The sequence below is a fragment of the Tetrao urogallus genome (assembly GCF_951394365.1).
Source record: "Tetrao urogallus genome assembly, chromosome: 4".
Taxonomy (NCBI): domain Eukaryota; kingdom Metazoa; phylum Chordata; class Aves; order Galliformes; family Phasianidae; genus Tetrao; species Tetrao urogallus.
This window is the reverse complement of record NC_136817.1, coordinates 29629529-29649969: the sequence shown is the minus strand read 5'-3', so window position 1 is coordinate 29649969 and position 20441 is coordinate 29629529. Positions and strand designations below refer to the sequence as shown.

The 20441-nt window shown below is 48.7% G+C and overlaps 1 protein-coding gene across 1 annotated transcript; it reads right to left on the bottom strand.

The window, feature by feature from the left end:
* Nucleotides 1-77: 77 nt before the first annotated feature.
* On the bottom strand, nucleotides 78-19792 carry MFHAS1 (multifunctional ROCO family signaling regulator 1; the record flags this gene model as incomplete). The annotated part of the gene is made up of 2 exons (XM_079535051.1): nucleotides 78-208; nucleotides 16690-19792. 2 exons carry the CDS (start codon nucleotides 19790-19792, stop codon nucleotides 78-80), a joined length of 3234 nt encoding a protein of 1077 aa, XP_079391177.1.
* Nucleotides 19793-20441: the final 649 nt, after the last annotated feature.

Here is a 20441-nt window from a genome sequence, read left to right as displayed (position 1 = left end):
AGAAAATGCTTAGTGAGGACATATTCTACATAGGCTTTCTGGTGTGTACTGAGAGGAGTGGGGGCTGCTTTCAGGGCTTACTTGGAACAAGGGCTGATCACAGTAGGAGTGGGGGGGTAAACCAAGGCAACATTAACTCGCTCGCTGCCATTCTTAGGACAGATGATCTCCGTCAGTCCCTCTGGTCTTGGCTGACTCAGCAATTCTCCTGTGAATAAAGGAAGAGAGTAAGAATAAGGCAAGTATTTGCTAGACATCCTTTTAGCATGCCCTTCCCCCCAAACAAACATCCACAATCAATGCAAGTAAGCACTATATGAGGGCTCCCTGCTCCTGCAAACCCAGCACGTCTCATCCACGTAACCATGGTGAACGTCCTGATGATTACAGCCTGCAGACATACTGCTCCTCAGAAAAGTAACATCTGCCATCTTTCCTGTGTCTGCTTTAAATCACTACACAGATCTGAGAGCTCCTCAGGGATTCATAGCATCTACGGGGAGCCTAATGAGAGGGAGGTTTTTAGGAGTAGGTGTTTTAATTAGGCTTTGGGGGCAGATGGGATCCAGAAGTCTACCTTCAAGCTGCACGCAAGGGAAGAAGCTGACGTGAAGAAGCATCAGCAGGATAATTAGTAGACAGATGAAGCTACAGATACAAGTCTTATTGTTCATCTCTGCATACTACAGCCATCCACACCCACAAAAATGCATCTGTCCCTCAGTTCAAGCAGAAGGTTGCTACAAGGACCATGCCAAGACCACCGTCTTTGGTACAAGCCAGAAAGCAGATGGCTTAGGAGCACCCACAGACATTGTTTTTTGCATCACTTTGGTTTTTTTTGTCTCTAATAAATTCTAAGGGGGACCTCAAACCAACATGCTTGACCTTTTTTAGACCCTTATGTATCTCCTGCTTTATTCCCAAACAACCCTAGTCACTGTGCCTATCCAATTGTTGGCTCCAGTTCTGAAAATTTTGAGCTGTTCCTTTTGGAGCTACCCAGGAGCTGGAGTGATCCTACTATCCTGCCATGGCTGAGCAGCCACAGTGTGCCTCTTTCAGCTGCCAGAATAATACTTAAAAGCAAAGTCAAAATAGGCGATAGGATTCCCTTCTCCCTGGGCACAGATGCTGTGGGACTGCTATTGCTTCCTGCCAGGGCTCTGGGCCACCCTATACCCTGCTGAGCATGCAAATCCCAGCTCCTAGCTGTCAGCTGCTCCCTCATGGAGACCACACCAGCCCTGTGAGTCAGGAACAGCAGGGGTTCCTCACAGCATGTGTTATTCCTTTGCTGAATTAATTGCGTCAGCTCTGCCATCCCAGTGCCAAGCTGGCACCCTTGCAGCATGTAGTGCAGGGCAGAACACAAGTCCTTGGACTTCCCCACTGTAAAATGCACTTGCAATAAACCCTTCTGCTGTTAAACAAAGAACAGCAGAAAAATGGCTCCAAGTATCTGGCCTTGATTGCCTGGTGTCCCAGGAAAAACAGAAGAAAAGTCAGGCTTCCAAGAACAACAGCCCAACCTGTGCAGGATAGCACACTAGCAATCAGCCCCACCATTCCTGAAGCCCCCCCCAAATGCCACTCTCCTTTCCTTCTCAGAATGCTTTTCTTCCTATTTTTGTGAAAAAGCAGATCTGAAAAACCTTGTTTTGCTCAGCAGGTTCAGAAGACATTGCTTGGTGTCGTCAAAGCAGCAAGAAGGGTTTGGAAGGGAACAAACACAGCTCCTCCAGAAGGAGAGCCCACCTTCAGGACCAGCAGATCCAGTTTAACCCCCAGTCTGGAAGCTGAAATCACATTTGGTTTGACTGCCTACCTTCCTCTCACACCCACACTCAAACCTGAGGTGGCAGAGAAGCTTTTAAGCCACCAAGACAGATTAATCGTGACAGTATTTGCAATTCTAAGTTAAACCTACAAGGCAGCGTCCTCAATTATGTGAGCTGTCGCAGGTTGAAAGCAGTGATGTGTCTCACCAACTATGCACACCACAGGGCTCCATGTCCCAGTGCCTCCCAGGTTTCCAGCCCCAGGTAGACTTCCCAGATGCAGTTTTGCTAACAGTACTGAAAACACCAGTTCTGAGACATGAATCATTACATTGGCATTTGCACACCATTATGTGCTTTAAAGGCAGGGCTAATATCCATTAGATCTTAAACCAGAGGAGTGAAGTAAGACTGCCTGCTTAGGCCTTTGTTCCCATTTTTGTCTCCCCACTTCAAGAATCCTTAGGAGGAGAAATGCAGAACAGATTGCTGCAGGGTAAAATAGATGCCTGGTTTGCACGCAACCCTCTCCCCACGCTCTTCAATCAAGTATTCCTTTCATCACAGCGCTACCTTCCCTTGTAGATTGCCACTGAGGCCACCGTGAACCTGAGTGAAGCTTGGCTTCATGCTCACACAAACCTCAGCAGTGAGCCTGAGGAGACCAAATGAAGTATTGCACTGATACAAAGGAAAAAGCTAAATCCTTGGCATGTGGTGGTGTTTACTTGGTTTAACTTATGTATAGCTGTACCTAGAGCAGTGTATGCCTGCAGTACTTGCTCTACCCCTACATACAGACCTGCCAGTCTGTATTTTGATTGCACACTCCTCTATAAGCGCATCACAGATTTTGCTGCAAACGTCAGTCCTGCCTCCCTGCTCTGAAACGTTGTCCTGCAACGGCACGGACACAAACTCGTGCTGGGCCAGGCCAATGTCTGCAGACAGGCGATGATAACTGCCTGCACCAGAGAGCAGTTGTGTATGGCCACACAAGGAAGATACTTTTACAGCCATATTTGCTTTCTGCATTCCTGGTGTACAGCTTTTGGTCAAATGCAGAGTCAGGCACATTATTCCTTCTGTTTTTGAGTTGTGATTTGGGTTGAGATGACTTCTTCAGAGCTCTTGCCATCAATCAGACAACGCATGCTGCAAAGCACACTTTGCTGGCCTGTAGGAAATACCCGTGAAATGCCAGATACCCATGACAGATCAGATAGTTCAGAGAGACGCTGACAGTAAGAAAGGAAAGCACTTGCAGCAGTGTTCATTTGCTCCATGCTGGCAGACAGACAAGCCCAGCTGTAAGCCTACTTGGCTGTATAACAGACAGAAGGGCTTTGCACGAAGGAAGGAAAATCCCACCCAGGCCTTTTGCCTTCTGCTGCATTTTCTACACAGCTCCCACTGCCACAGGTATGCTAGGTGGAACAAGGCTCCCTGTCCACATGTCAGTGAACTACATCAAGGGCACAGGGCTGAGGGACTTTGCTGCACTCTGCCAGGCCATCTCCTTTGTCTTGGAGCTGTCAGGAGAATACATTTGCACAGTACAGCCCAATGGCATTTCCACGGTGTCAGTAAGGGTCTGGGACAACAAGCAAGCAGTGGACAGGCAGGATCCTAGCCATGGCTGCATGCTGCTGCGCACATCCTTCTCTCTCTTGGGATCTTGATATACCAGCTATGTTTCACGACAGGAACACAGAACTTATTCCTATATCCTGCCATGCCTCATCACTGCCCCTCACTCCATCCCATGCCCCCAAACTGCTGCAGTCATATGCTTGCTTCTCTAGCCCTACTGCTCTTTTGCTTTCATATCCCAAATTCCTCTCCTCTGCTGAAGTCTTTAAACCACAAGGGTGGCAGGAGGTTCTGGGTAATCCCTTCAGAGAATTACAGAATAAAACACTCCAACATTTTCTGCAGGCCAAAGCCCATCCTACTGCAGCCAGACAGTGGGGTTCACAAGAGAGTCCCAGGTACCAGGGTACCCCAAGGTGTGCTCTGGTCCCACATGCAGTTCTATCTCCTTCGTCCACATAGCCACAAAGAGGTTATGCTGGAAAAGCTGTAGCTTCTCTGCTGACTGCTTGGGGTTCAACATCTGAAATACGCATTTTGACTAAATCTAACACAGGATAGGCACACAGGCATAATTTCCCTTCTGCTGTAAGCCCAAGCATTACACTCACATGCTGGGACTCTGCAGCTCCACAGAGGATAAGAAATCTCCATGGCATCTTGGCAGCAGGAAGGAGAAGAAGATGGTGTCTCATAGCAAGCCTGCTTCTGTTCCATGCCATTTAAATCTCATCTTTACCACTCTTGGCATGGATGAAACGAATAAGCTGCTTCCTGCAAATGATGCTGTGCAGTACGCATAAACTTATTCTCAAGGTTTGCACTCCAAAAAGCACTACTCTCTGTTGGCATGAATTTTTAATTGTGTCTTAAAGCACTGTCTATATCTGAAGCACAAAAATAGAAAGTTACAACTCTGCACTATCCTTCATTTATTTCCACGGCCCTGAGCAACCTTATCTATCTGTGGAGACGGCCCTGCTCGTAGCAAGGGGGTTGCATAGAGACCTCCAAGTGAGGACTTAATTATCTTTTCATTTGCTTTCCAGCCAGGACTGCTGGGACACAGAACCACAGCACACCAGACTAGAGAGCCCTAGGTCCACTGCAGAGGCCGTGCCCTGCTCAGCTCAGGCCGCAGCACTGCCCTTGTTGATATCACCCATGCTGCCCCTCATGCCCAAGAAGCCCTGTAACCATCACCCCAGAGGGAAGCTGTGCCAAGGGGCAGGTGCTCTGAAGGCCTCCTTGAAAGCCAGCCTGGTGAGACACATCCTGGAGAGATGTCCTTCCTGGATACTGCAATCTTCAAGTTTAGCCATAAACTTGATCACACAAATGCCAGCTTGGTCAGAGGAACACCATGCACTCTCCTCCTTTCCCAATTCATGACAGTCAGCTAGCACTTAACATCTCACTGTCACAGCAGAAGAGGACACTGTCACAACTCTATGGTTGCAAAAGCTCTGGGGAAGCATCTGACACTGGACTGAGTGTACCTCCAGGTGGAGAACTTGGGTAAGAGGCATTTCAGATGCTCAACACAGTGGATAAAGGAGGGCAACTATTCAAAATGCAAATTTGCATCTCATTTACATCTCAGTGGTCTCTCTGATATGAGTTATTTGAGCTCACCCCTACTAATGCTAATAAAATTTGGACTACATTATGTTTATCTCAAAACATCATTTTATAACATTTTTCTCAGGGCCACGTAATTACAGCTGAAACTGAAACTCAATTAAAACAAAAAAGCAGCATTTCCAAAACCAGACAATTTCACACTTCCCATCTCCATACTCACAAACCAGAACAGAGACAGTAGAAGCAAATAATCAAAATAATTCCATCCAGATGGAGGTCTCAGGAGAAGTTGTGAAGGTTTGAGCTCTTCTATCTTGTTCTGACGATGTGAAACAAGCAGCTCAGAAATACCTAATGCCTAAGCCAGTGCAGGTAGCTATCAATGTGCAACACCCCTCTCCTCTTTCTGCAGCTCACAGAGAGACTTCATGGAGCCGCACTGCCATCTCAGTAACAGATGGGCCAGAAGGAGAGGAGACTGATTTTTGACATGAATGTGATGCCTTTTCTCTGCTTTGTCCTCCATCTATTTCAGATAGTATTTCAGCATAAGAAGCCCATCTTGTCCAGCTTCACTGTCCCCTGTCCTGTCAGGCACTCAACCTTTGTGTTTCCCAGTGCAAGGGGGCATGTGGAAGCAAACAGCCCCTGCTCATGAGTGCAGACAATGGAGAAAGGAGGGGGCCACAGGGGACAAATATATAGGACAGTAAAAAAGGCTCGGGAAAATAAGAGTGGGTGCTGGGAAAAAGCTGAAACAGAAAATGAAAAATCCTCCAAATTGCTGAGTATTTCGCCACCCTTCTAATATCTGCCCTAAAATGCATCCTGGAGTCAGCAGGCTGCAACACAGTTCTTTCAGATGACTGCAATACAAAGCCATGAAAAATTGATTTGCTTCATTAACATTTTAGGACCTTATTAGCTGGAACGAAATTGACTGTCAAGGCATTTTAAGGGCGAGTCACAGTATAACAAGCTCAGTGCGAATTATCTTCATCCCAAAATAGAAAGAGGTCTGTTACTGAGTAACCAAACCCAGAATCTACCTTTTGGTTATTTTTAATTCCACCCCTTCAACCATATCTGGGCACTTTCTCATCCTGCCAAGGCAGGGACCAGCTGGAGAGACAGCTGCCAACAGCACTAGTCTGGCTGCTCTCATCCAGTAATAGCAGAGCTGCACACAAGAGCAGCCACCTGAATATCAGACATTGCAGCTTCAGCCAGTTCAAATGAACAGTTCCCACCAGCTATCAGCCTACCTTTCAAGAAAAGTAAGCTCAATGCAATTACACTCTCAGCACAGAAGACATGCTGAGCTTTCTCCTCCATCCAGATGTTCAGAATGTGGCAGGTCCCACTAAAGGGAAAAATGGAGTCTAAAAAAGCTTTCAAAGCCATTACTTCGATGAACAAAGCAAACAGGCAATGTTCTCCCACGTTTGCAGAGTGACCAGGACTGGTCAGCATCTTGCTAGCTCCAACTCCCTGGATTTGGGTCACAACATGTTAAAAGCTGGCAACATAAAAAGCCAGCTCCTGGAAGGGATGAAAGAGATGAGAGGCTTACCAGATTCTGTCCTATGGACTGCTAGCTAGTGATAAGACAGGAGCAAGTCTCAGTCTGACCACCTGCTAGACACAGAGGGGAATGAGGCAAGCATTAAGACACTTAATTTGGGCAGAAGCTAGCCAAGGGCTGGGAGAAATAGAAAAAAGAAAAAAAAACCCCCACACAAGACGTGTCTGTACCTGTTCTTCCCAACAGTTTTTCTGAGATTAAATAAACTTCTCCCAGATAAAAGCAACTTGGCTCCAATGGTTGCTCTTCTTGCCTTAGGGCCATTCCAAGGCTACAATGTGAACAGTAAAATGAATTGGAGCAGGGAGCTGCTTTTTCAAACCTGCATGGCAAGTATTCACCTCCAGATCATTTAAGGTGAGATACACACACAAAACTCTAAACCCTCTCTGCATACCATTCCTCAGAAAAAAACAGGGAGCCCACTTATGCAAAGGAGGGAATTCCTTCACCAGCATTCAACTGGTTTAAGGAGCACAGTCTAATCAACTTAACTCCCATTCAGGTTTACCTGTTAATTGAACCAACTCATACTCATCCCTTAAAGATGAAAGGGAAGCCCCATTTCAATCTATTAAGAAGCCACTTTACCTTGGAATTTGATCTGTGCACGTACATCACAGGATTTATTCTAGATGTGTGCTCAACTTGAGCACAGTGTCTTCTCGCTGCTTTTTCTACAGCCACCCAGTTTCTCCTGGTTAATAAATAACACCACACTGCAAACAGAGGGCAGGTACGGCTTCAGCTGAGTAGTTACCATTCGATTTAAAGTACTTCTATTATTAACAAAGTTGCTGGTTTTGAAGTTGGAGTAAGCTGCTAGATTTGCACTGCTCAGTGGTCAAGAACAAAGCTCTGTCTGTCCTTTTTCTAGTAAGAGCTTTACAAAATCTTTTCTTCTTGTCCTCTTTTCCAGAAGAGATGAGGATTAATCTTTTACATTTATTTTTCCTCTTTTTTTTTCTTTTCAGTGAAACCCCAGTATTTCCAATCATTTGCTCACTTTTCTTTGAATCTTCTTGTTCCCTAATACCCAAACGAGTGACAACTAACAATTATAAATCAAGGTGGCAACTCACTTTTGCTTGTAAACACATTTTCCCTATGGAAAACCATTTATTTACAGACAACATTATAGATTGTTTTACTACCTCTGGTGAATGCAACTCTTGGTCCTTTTATTCTTCCACTGAAATGCCTTCCAAAATGAGAAGTCATGTGAGTTCAGAAACAATAGTTTTGCTGCTTAACTCCTGCAGAGTTCATCACCTGCTAAATGCCATCTGGCCTCAGGCTCTTAGTGCTCCCAAATAAAGTGCAGCATCCTTCTCTGCTGCTTAAAAAGCACTTCTCCCATAGCAGCCACATTTGCCACTGAATCAGGAGGGAGCCTTGGGGGCTGTAAGGAACTCATCAGTCTCCCAGGGAAACATTTCACTATATCATCCTGCACCTCCCCAGGGACTGCATGCTCTGCAGTGCGGCTCCAGGACAGGGCTTCAGCATGCTTCAGGGCTGCTCAGAAGCCATGAGTTACCTTAGAGCGCTTTCCACAAAGCAGCAGCACAGCTAAGAATGCAAATCTACCACATACAAACTCACACAATGTACTGTTCTAAGAAAAACAAGGAGCAACCGCTCTTGGCTCAAGCCAAGAGAGTGCAAGCCAGGCAAGATCCAAAAGAACCTTTCTTTCTCCTCTGAAAAAAGTGTGCTTGTAAGTAAAAAAATGCAAACAAAATACAGTCACACTGGATGTTCCTGTTTATGTACCTAAAGATTTTTCAGGCTTGGTGCTAAAGGAAACGTGCCCCATGTTTTTGGGCTTCCCCAGCACATTCCTGGCAGCCAGAGGTGCCCGTGCTCCTTCTCCATGGACTCGTTGTTCCTGTCCATCTCTCAGCCTCCTGCATTTTTCTTAAATGTACAACCAGGAGAACAGCCCTTCAAGCAAGGCAAGGCTTTATTAAAGATGACTGCTGAATAAAAAAATCAGTTTTAAATCCTTTTGTAATGATGACCGGATTAACTGCATCACGCTGCGTTATGCAATGGGGGATAAAGCAGTACACAAGCAAGCAGAAGTGCCGCAGCTCTCAGCTCCCAGCCCAGCACTCACCTGCACTGCTTGGATGGCCACAGGAGCAGAACCACATGCAAGGCTCGCAGACAAGAGGCTGTTTTGTGACATAGCTTTCTATTAGAGGTGCTGTTTCAGAGCAATATCGCAGCTTTTGAAGGGGAGCACATCTCAGCATATGCGAGGCACGGTGCCAAAAATGCCAGCCCTGCTCCCACTGCCAGCCCATCGTGTTACCTAAGCAGAGCATCAAACACCTGCTCTCATCACACCTGGTTCAGTCCAAAGGTTTTTACTGTTTAAAAATCAGTTCCCTGTGTGAAACACAGATTTGCAGCATCGCCTTGCCTTGTTTGGCAACCTTTGCTTAAAGTCATGTTTAGCTTCACTGCAGGCACTCCAAAATGCGCATGTGTGCACGAACATTATGCGCTAGGTTCTCTTCTTGCTGTAGATGAAAGACGTGATTTATTTAAAAGGAGTAAAAGGAACAAGTTAAAAATAACAAGCAGCTTCAAAAGCTTCATAGTAGCTTTCTGCTACAAAAAGAAGTGAGAGAGAACTACTTTTTTCAAGACCCAAAGGAAGGCTCTCAAAGTTTCCTTTCATCCAGAAAACTCTTCGGTTATGCTTTAGAAGGACAAATGAGAAGAGACCTACATAAGACTCAATTCCTGATCATTTGTTCAGCCTGGATAAGGCTCCATGGAGATCTGATAACGGCCTTTCAGCTTCCATAAGGGCCTAAGAAAGCAGGAGACAGACTCTTTAGCAAGGTTCGTTGTAATAGGACAAGGGGAAAAGTTTTTGTTGCCCACAGAGGTGGTAGATGCCCCATCCCTGGAGACACTCAAGCTCAGGCTAGATGAGGCTCTGAGCAAGCTGATGTAGCTGTAGGTGGCCCTGCTCCCTGCAGAAGAGTTGGACTAGATGGCCTTTTAGGGTTCCTTCCAACTCAAATGATTCTTTGATTCTATGATTTATTTCAGCATCTTTTCCTAGGAGACTCCAAGCTGACCACAGCAGACATTCACCTCCACAACCATCAGAGAAAATCTTCCCAAAATCCAATAATGATCACCTTAGAGCCTGAAGGACTCCCTTAGAGTGCATGCACATTCCACTGGGAAATGACAAGCTTCTCACTTTCTGGTATAAAAAAAATGCCATTAATGCAAGACTACAGGCTTCACCAATGTAAGTGAGAGCCCTTGTCCAATGCTCACAAATTCAGGTGCAAAGAACCAACTGGAGCTGTCTATGAGGTCAAAGCACATGAGTTTCATTCCCCAAGCAATGCTCTCACACAGTCAAGGAGTTGGGATGCCTGAAGTGCCAGAGGGAGGCTCGTATCAACTCCACTGAATATTCTGCATAGCTGGCTACTAGAAGCTTAAAAGAACTGCAAAGACTTGACACTGCAGCACACCTGCATTATTTTACAGGGATGGATTTCTTTTAAGTCACCACCTTAGCGCTCAACCAAAGCAGATGTAAGCAGTTCCACAGTAAAAATAACAGTAACTGAAAAATGTAACGTCAGATCACAAGAAAGGGAAGGTCTTTTTGATCAACTTCCTAAATTTAGCCACTTTGATAATCTTGAGTCATTTGGCCACAAGAGTTTTCAATATCCAGCAGGCGCATCATTATCTGAAACAAGAGTGTCAAAATCTCAAAGAAAATGTATTCAGAAGGAAGATCCAGAGAAATGCAGAGGGAGCTGAAACTTGCCTTGTTGTGTAACGTGGTGAAATAGGGCTGGTGCTGGCTTCAGGCTCCCTTCTCTGGAAACCTGCCACAAAGCATCCTCTGCAAGGCTGACTATGTCCAGCAGCCTTGTCCAGCACAAAATTGCTCTCTAAAACCAGTTTATGTCTAGGAAGCGTTCCCTGTTGAGCAACGGCACCACACCACAACACACTGCTCAGTCTGAAACCAGGTTGGTCTGGATGCACAATTCCCCTTTCCCCTGGGCAACTCCTGGGTGAGTCTGCCAACTGCAAGGTACCTCCCACCCCACAGATCCATACCTGCCAGCAGCTCTATTGGCTCCTCAGTTTCTCATCTGCTCTGGTTCCTCTGGGCCCAGTCAGGACTAAAGACCCCTGCTAAGGGAGGGATTCTATTTGCCACTCTCCACTTCACAGAGAAGAGGATGAGGAATTACAAAAGGAAGCAGACATATCATTGTTGTCACTGCCCAAGTCCCATTCAGACAGACTCCCAGCTGCTCAGCCCTTTTTAAGGAAAAACAAATGCATTTGACATCAATACCTTGAATCATTCTCTTCTATAGTCTGCAGTAAGTACAGCTGCATTTCACTGTTGAGGACACAATCCTGCAATGTTTAGCAGTCACAGACAGTGAAGCTATTTTTCCCTATAATGTACTAGAGAAGGAGGATGTGCTTAGAAACTAGTGAGCTTCACACAGCATTTAAAGACATGAAGACAGCATGGAGGGCAGAAAAACATGAACACCTTCATGGTCAAAATGAGATGCCTGTGTTACCAAATGGATCACTATTCCTAGTTAGATGATCAGTGATAACAAAGCTCCTTCCTGGACCAGGCAAGCATCATCTCCAAGTCCACCATGTGGAAAAAACAGATGGGTCAGAACAGGGTTTGAGATGAAGGTTTGCTTGCTCTGAAGGTTACTTGCCCCTGCAATACTGGGGAATAAATTGGAGAAAAAAATAATCTGCAGTTAGGCTTATGTATTAAACCACAACCAGTGCAAACAGCTCAGGGCAATCCTGGCCTCCATTCACTGGCCACCAGCAAGTTGCCACTGACCATGTGCTTGTGAGTGTGCATCGATGCCACCAACAGCTTTGGCATGACCAGAGTATGCAGGTCTGAGCTGTGGCCAGGAAAATACCACAAGTACAGCATGACCTCAACTTGCTACAGCAGAACCTCAAAGTCACTGCAGCTGAACATCCCAAATGAAATTCAATTGCTGCCGCTGGGTTTTGCAAGCAGGCAGCCTGGGTTTCTACTTTTGGTAATTCTACAACTGACACAGAGCTTTTCATTAAGTACATTTTCTCTCCTGGCAAACTGCTTTTAGGAGCCAAACAACTGGCCTGTGCTACCATTAACAGATCACTAATTAGTGAGTAGCATGCAAGGCTGCCCACAGCTACCTGCTCAATACTGCAAAGACAAGACACGGCACTGTGCAGAACTAACTACCAGACAGATTTATCCATGTTCCATATTTAAAGTGATGCTTGTTTTTTTCCAGAGCTCTACCCCAGTGTCAAGTAAGGTGCACAATACCAAACAACAGGGATTCAACATTGGCAGAGACTCCCACCATCTTCTCCTGATAGGCGAAAGGACCTTGCAAAATACTTGCACATTCGAGCTTTCCTCTCCAAGGTGCATAGACTTCCTATAGCTCCTTAAATATGGAAAGCTGACATCAGCATGAGGATTCCTGTCACAAGAAAAAGTACAGCCTTTCCTAAATGTATTATGTTCTGCAGCATTTTTATCATACATGTGAAACACACATGTGAAACACACATGACAGGACATGACCAAACTCACATGGGAAAAGTTCCCACTTCTAAGTGGGAGTTTTCACCAAGTTTTCACTAAGTTTTCACCAAAAGTGCATGCAGATAGCAGGAACTAAAGCATGTTTCAGGATACCTGTGCATGGAACACAAAGCAGATGACTCTGGAAGGGAGAAAACCTGCACTAGTATTTGATCTGAGCAATCACTAACACTTACAGTCACTCATTTTTGAACAGCTCTCTCGCAATGGCACAAAAAACCATTTGGTACTAAGCACCTCTCTTACAGGTCATTTCCTGCAAAGTGAAATAGCAGCAATTGAAAAAAAAAAATGGGAAAAAAAAGTAATGCATTGAAGGCCAAAACATCAGCATTTCTTCACTAACCGAACCAAACCAAAGATGCACACACCCAAACCTAGCATTTCCCTGGGTCACTGATGGCAGCTCCAAGTCCAAGTCCAGAGGTGACTCTCCACGTGGAATGAAGTAGGTCCAGATGTGCAGTTAAGGAACAAACAGCTTGGGGAGAAGCTTTGCTAAGTGAGACGCTCATTAAAACCACCAACCCATTTCCCCAGGCTTTGAGAGCAGGAGATACAAATTAGAATCTGGCTACACATGCACATCATTATTGTAACAACCCAACTGCAGCTTGTAAGCTTGTTTCCTTCATTACAGTCCTGTTTTACTCCTGACTGGTGGGGTCCTGCTCAACGTTCTCCTGCCATCCAGACAACTGGTGCCCAATATTCACACTGTGCTGGGTGCTTTTTAGAGGAGTTGTAACAGCCTCAAAATGATGAAGCATCTAATTTGAAAATAAGGAGAAAAAAAATAAATTCCATCCTCAAACAGGGATGAGAAAACGCTGCCACATGCTAACATCAGGCTCTGTAGCTAAGAGGTATTGCTCCACCTCGCAAAAAAAGCCAACTGCTTATAATTTAATTAAAAGAACAATTAGACACCTGACATGAGTCTTTCATTCAGAGGCTTGCTCAAACTTGGGAGCAGCTTTTGACCCTTGTTGAGAAAACCAGTCCCACCTGTTCCTTTTCCACTTTACGCAGGACTCTATAACATGACAAAGCGAAATCTTGCCATCTCATGACTCCGTCCCAGGCACCACGGGAATTCATGCTTCCCTTTGACTCTGAAGCAAGGATGGAATAGAGACTTGTGATCTCCCAGGCCTCAGGACAAGCTGGGGGCACGAGCTGGAAGTAGCTCCCCAGAAAAGACCTGGGGTTCTGGAGGACACTACGCTGGATGCAAGTCAGTAATGTGCCCTGTCACTCAGAAGGTTGATGGTGCTCTAGGTTGCATGAGGCAAAGCATTACCAGCAGGACAGGATCCTTCCCCTCTGCTCAGCACTAGTGAGGCTGCACCCTGAGTACTGGGTCCAGTCCAGGCCCTTAGTACATGAGAGATGTGGGCACACAGGAGGGAGTACAACAAAGGGCCAAACCATGATAAAGGGACTGCAGCATCTCTCCTATTAGGACAGGCTGAGAAAGAAATCACACACAGTTTATCTACCCATAGCTTTCTACTTGCTGGCACATTTCTATCTGTGAAAATGATTCTGTCCTGTTTGAAACAGTATCTCGTGAGTTTTCTAAAGCAGACACAGCTCTCTGCTTTCTTTTACCTATGTTCATACAGGCAGGAAAAAAAAGCAAGTCATTCCACAAACAGAACTGCATCCCTCCCCAACGGGCCACATAAGGCTTACGAATGCCTTGTGCGTAGCACAGCTCAGAAGAACCTGAGGTAAGGTCCACAGTCCATCCTTTGTCTCTACCACCATCCACAAGACCTTTGTTCCAGGAACATCAAATCACACACAGAATCATAGCATTTCACAGCGTCTGTGACAATCCAATGAAGGTCTCATCTTCTTGACATGGCAAACAATTTTTTTTTGGTCAGTACGTGCAAGGGTTTGTCTCCTTTAGCCTGGAAAAGATCCTTTTATTTATATATAGTGCAAACATAAAGGAAAAAAAAAACACTCGAACATTCAACACAGCACTTACTGGTTGAGCAGATGACTGCAGCCTCCAAGCACACAGATTCCAACTCGGATGCCAATTCGGTTACTGATTCACCCAACTACAAAGCCGTTTCAAACAAGAAAGCTTCCTTAAAAGGATTCTGTCAGGTCCTTTTTAGATCATTTTTATTCATAGTTTGTTTGCAATAAACCTTCAGAAGACCAAACCCAGAATTTCAATTCTTATTAACCGTTACTGCACACGCTATGTTGTACTTGAAGGATTTCTGTGTATTAAACAATGAAAACATGCACAAGCAGGTTCAGAGTAGAAGCAAGGATTAACCCTCAACTCTTGAACAGGCAAATCCCCTCGTGGAAGGGGATTCCAACAAAAATGTTGGATGGCAAAAATGCACCATCGATTTCACGAATGACGACACAGACTGCACAAAGCAGACACAGCCAGACTACACTTCCAATTCTGAGCACAAATTTGGCAGCGTCTTCTCAGAAATATTTCCCTTATTAAGGTCAACAGCCTGCAAAGCATTTCTTCAGTGAAGTCCTAAAAAGACCACAGCCCTACTTCAGAATTAGCAGCACTGCAATTGCCAGGATTTCCGCTGCAAGAGCTTGGAAAGAAACACAGACATCTCCATCGCTACACGTAACACTGGAACCATCTCCTTCCCACATGCTGTCACAAGTGACACCAACCACGACACGCTCACATGAGAGCACTACGACTTTAAATATTCACACCTCCCATTCAACAAAGTTGGGGGGAAAAGCCCCACTGTTTCACGATTCTCACAGAGATGCTAAGCGCTCTCTTATTCGCTGAGCATATCTACAGCAAAGATATTGTTTTGGATCAAATGCAGGCATGCAGGCTATACCCTTCCAAATGGTTGGGGGGTTGCATTTTTCACTCAACACAAGTCATAGCCAGCCTCCATTTAAATAACACCCAAGCAGACAAGCAGGTTTCTCATTTAACTGCAGCTCCATGGGGTCATAAAAGATCAGTTGTGAAACACACACTCATGGAAATGATGCGTGACTGCGGGTCTGATTTCATCAAAAGCTGAATCTTCAATATCCACGCTAATACCCAAACATACTGGTTGCTCTCTTAGCTATTTTTAGGGGTTTTTTCTTTTTTTCTGAAAGCAGATCACATTGCCTTGAGCATGTCAGCAGCAAGACCACGAAAGCGCCACTTCCCTATTCACATAGTCAGGGTTTCCCTCACCCTGAGTCCAATGCTCCTTACAAAAACATATTTAGGGGATGAAATCAGCTAATAAAACAAATATCTAAACACACCCTGCTATCGTGATGTAGCTCTAGACGTCCCTGTTCATTATATGGAAGTTAGACTAGATGACCTTTAAAGGCCCATTCTGACTCAAATGATTCTGTGACTCTATGATTCACATTGCCTACAAACCCATCCAGCATCACTGCTTGCTTTAACTTAGCACATACTCCAGTTCCCTCACAATTTCAGGTTACCTGTAAATAAGGAATGCTTCAATACACTTCCAAAGTGGGGTGAAGGGGGGGTGGGGGGGGAGGTGTATAAAAATGCATGCTTCTGGAGCATTGCTTACAGCTCAGAGTGGATGTTCATTTCAAACAGATACAAACATCAGCAAACCCCAAAGCAAACCCAGAGGATCAGGAGGATGCAGGTCAGGAAGCATATGCACAAAGTAAAACAGATGCTGCTGGAAAACAATGCTCATAAAATAATGAGTTTATAGGCAAAAGATTTAAAAAGCACCACGGCTAGTCACATGACAGAGGAGAAAGATTATGATTTTTTCATTAGAAGAAGGGAGAAAGGGGAAGGAAAAAATATATATATTTATTAAGAAATATTAGCACCCAAGGGCAAAGTCTGGGAAATGCTTTCAGGTGAGAGACCTAAAGAAAGAAGATGGAGCATCTTTCTCTTTGCATGGAGAAATGCCTCTTCCTAGAGTCAGAGGCTCTTCTAAAAAAGAGGGCATGAGAAGGGGCTACAAAGATCAGCGTGGCCACTGTGTACCACCAGGAGCTTTCCTGCACTCAGAGGAATGCTTTTGGGTGGGAGTGGGGACACCAAGGTGCTGTCAGCCATCTCTGTGTTTACAAACAGCTCCAAAGAAGGTGAAGCTGCAGGATAAAGGACTTAAGAAAAAATGTTGAGCCATTCAAGGAAATCAGTATCAGCACAGGATAGGATCTTCCCAACAATGGATGACCACTGCTTAGGACAAGAACCCAAAAAGCAGAGAAAAAAGGCCTGGGCAAAGGCGGGCATAACATTCCCCTATCTCAGAATAGGGTTATTTTAAGCCTATCTCCTTGGAGCTACCCTAATATTTTCTTATATGACTCAAGTCATCAGGAAAGGGAGACAGAGAGGGGGGAGCGTGGGATAAGTAAAGATCAAGCTCACATAAACGTGGTAGAATCCCCTCAAAGAAGGCACAAAGCCCCAGAAGGGGTGACAGGCAAGCTTGGTTGTGCCTTACCTGGAAAACTGTGTGGGTTGGGTGACCCTCTTTTAAGGCACTTTGAACAGAGGACGTGCACAGTGTAGTACAGGCCCGGCCATTCCTGGAGCAGGACATTCAGTTCTTCCACTAAGGGAGTAATAGCTTGCCAAGCTGTCCAGATATTTGGTAGGGACGCGTGGCTAGCAATAGACAGTGTATCTGGCTGCAGGGCTCCCCGGGCAGGCCGGTAGCTCACCCCCACCGGCACCTTCCCCCGGTAGGCATAGATCTGGTATTTGCCATCTGAGCGCTGAACCACGTGGCTGTTGATCTGGACGCTGTAGCGCGCAAACAAGCCGGGTGGGAAAATGAAGGGAAAGCTGTACTCAATCTGCAGCTGCTCCACCACAAACGACTGGCCACTCAGATTGGCACCATTGATCCACGCCTCCGCATGGGGCACCTCATTCTTCACGTAGCAGGGAAACTTGTACCAAGCGGTCGCCCCATTTAGAGGCTTAGATTTGGGTTTGTTGACACAGTAACAGAGCCCCATCTTCTCCAGCAGCTCCAGGATGAGCTGCAGGTCCTCCCGGCTCTGGATATGGGGTTTGAGGAGGAGGCGGATAACATGGGCAGGGAGGAGGCCGTGCAGCAAGAAGCCCTCCACGTAATGATGGAGCTGAGTGGCCCTCAGCTCATCAACGTGGGTGTCACTGAGCAGTTTCTGGAGCAGCACAGTGGCATCCCGCTGGCAGAAAACATTGAGGATGTCGATGAGTCGCGGCAGGTTGTGGAACACGTACTCCCGCAGTGTGAGGTGCTCCTCAAAGTACAGCAGCTTCCCGCTCTCGTGCAGGTAGGACAGGGCGCTCTGGAGCCGGTCCTCCGTCAGGCCTGCCTGCAAGCCCAGCCGGGCAGAGTCCCACCAGCTCAGCCACAGCTGCTGAGCCTGTGGCTGGAAGTGCAGCTCTTCCAGCACTTGCCAGGACTTGGGCAACACCCGGTGCAGGTTCGGGAAGATATCACGGTGCTCAGCCACTGAGAGGAGCTTGTCCCGCAGGCGACGCACCTGGCAGTGGTCCCAACAGCTGAAAGGCAGCACAGGAGAGAGGATCTGAGGCCGGTGGTTGAGAAGATATTGAAACTGGGCTTTTTTTCGCCTCAAGTTCTTGTCTGAGACCCCATAAAAGGCAGTGTGAGGGCTGGAGCAGCGCAGGTCAAAGTCCTGTCCCAGAGCCTCATCTACCTGCTGGACAAGGCTCTGGAGGCCCTCAGCATCCCTCTTTTCCTGCTGGGCAATCTGGTGATGAATGTCCAGGCACTTCTCTTCCAACTCCCGCTCAGCACAGAGGTCAGCATGGGTTCCCACCATGCACACCACAGCGTGGGGCACCTTGGAACCCAGCCAGTGCAAGAAATAGCCCACGGAGGGGTAGAAGTGCTGAGGGACATAGGCACTCAGATTTACCACCAGCACATAGAGCGCTCCGGGAGAAAGGAAGAAGGACTGGATCACATCGTAGGTCGGGTCCCCTGCCAGCTCATACACAATGAATGTCAAACCCCTCTCTGCGTCTGCAGTCCAGTCCATCACCTCAATGCCCTTGCTGCCCGACAGTCGCAGTCCTGATGAAACCTGGGAGGCATCTGGAGGCAGTGAGGGCGCAGAGCATGGTCTTTCTCCTTTCCCTTGGTGGGATGGCACGTGAGAGCATATGCCCCGCCGCTCGGAAGCATCCTCAGGGACAGCACAGCATCCCACTGCTCTCCCACTATCCTGCTGTTGCCCAGGGCACCCTCGGGGCTGGGTGCTCCCTGCTTCCAGGCTTCCTGCATCCTCCTTCTGCCCATCCTCCTCCATCAAGCATCGTCTCAGCAGGGTCTTGCCAGCGTCCTTCAGACCCATGAGGACCAGCTTGAGGCGGGGTTTGAGAGCAGGCTGGGAGTGGGCCAGCTCCTGCTGGTAGGCTGCAATGTAGGGGATGCCTTTCATGCAGACCTCGTAGGGAGGCTGGATGAGGGGGTTATCTTTGATCTTCCACAGGGTGACACGGGAGAGCTGCCCAAAGCCCTCGGGCAGGATGGCAATCTGGTTGCCTTGCAGAACCAACTCCTCCAGGCTGTGCAGGAGCACGATGGAGTCGGGCAGGTAGCGGATGCGGTTGTTGTCCAGCCAGAGGGTGCGCAACTGGCGGAGCTGGCAGAGGTGAGGAGGCAGCACAGCAAGCTGGTTGCGGCTCAGGTAGAGCTCCTCCAGCCCTGGCAGTGCCAGGATGGCAGCAGGGAACTCACCCAGCAAATTGGAGGAGAGGTTCAGCATCTTGAGCCGCTGCAAGCCACTGAAGCCGGCGGGCAGAGTCCGCAGCTGGTTGCCATCCAGCATAAGGCTCTCCAGGGCGCCCAGCTGGCAGAGGCCCTCAGGTAGGGACGACAGGCCCGTGCCGCTCAGCCAGAGGATCTTGAGGTGGCGCAGGGCGGCGATGCCCTCGGGCAGGGCTCCCAGGTGCCGGTTGCCAGAGCAGTCGAGCTCCTCCAAGGCGGCAAGCTCCAGCAGCGGGGTGGGGAAGCAGGGCAGCAGATTGTGGTCGATGTCGAGGGCGCGGAGGTGCCGCAGGCAGCCCAAGCCCTCGGGCAGGCGGCGCAGGCGGTTGAAGCTGAGGTCGAGCTCCTCGAGGCGGGCCAGCTCGGCCAGGCGGGGCGGCAGGCCGGGGCTCTCGGCACCCAGCTCGTTGTGGCTGAGGCTCAGCTTGCGCAGGCCCCGCAGCCCCGCCAGCGCCCTGCCGTCGCCCAGGCCCCGCAACCGGTTGTGGCTGAGGTCCAGCTCTGCCAGGCGGCCCAGGTGCCGCAGGGCGGCGGCGGGCAGGCGGCACAGCCGGTTGCGCCGCAGGCTGAGCACCCGCAGCCCGCTCAGGGCGGCGCCCACCTCCTCGGGCAGCTCCTCCAGCCCCCGCCCGCTCAGGTTCAGCGCCTCCAGCTCTCCCAACGGCGGGCGGCGGGCCGCGGGCGACGGCGGCCCCCCCGGAGGCCCCTCGTCCGGCTCCGGATCGGGCTCGTCGGGGCCGCCCCGCAGCTTCCGAACGCGCAGGGCGGCATCGCGCCACAGCCGCGCCGCCTTCGGGGGCTCCGTCTGAGCCATGGCCGGGGAGCGGGCCCCGCGCCGCCCGCCCGCCCTACCTGCCGCCGCCGCTGCTGCTCGCCATGGGCGCGGCCGGGGCTCGGGGCGAACCGCGGCTCCGCGCCGGCACCGCCAGCCGCGCCGCACCGCCCCGCGCACGTAGCCGCCACCGCCCCGCCGGGGGCGGGACACGGGCACGGCCCGCCCGTAGGGCAGCCCCCGCCGAGAACGGCGCCGAGGAGGGCCTCGTGTGCCACCTCCTCCCGGGGGGCGGCGGTAGGGCTGAGCTCCCGACCTTGAGCGGTGCGTCACCCCCGCGGTGAGCAGGAGGCGGCCGTTCCGCCCAGCGGCCGGGGTGAACCTGCCCTCCCGTCAACGTGCCGCGGAGAGCCGGCAGCGTGGCGGTTACTCGCGGCGACTCCACCACCTTCCTGCCGGGCTTTGTTCCCTCCGCTGCCTACATCTGGCCAGATCCTCAACACCGCGCTAAATCACCGTATTCACCCGCTGCTACATCTGCGCATCGCAAAGCTGCGGGCTCGGTGGCCATCTTTCTTTCCCGTCGGTGACAAGCTGGAGTAAAGCCCTTTCTTCAGGTGCTCTGAGCCCTAGCAAACCATCGCCGTGTTTCATTTCAGCTCTGTTCTGAGCACGGAGTCATCCCTGAGAA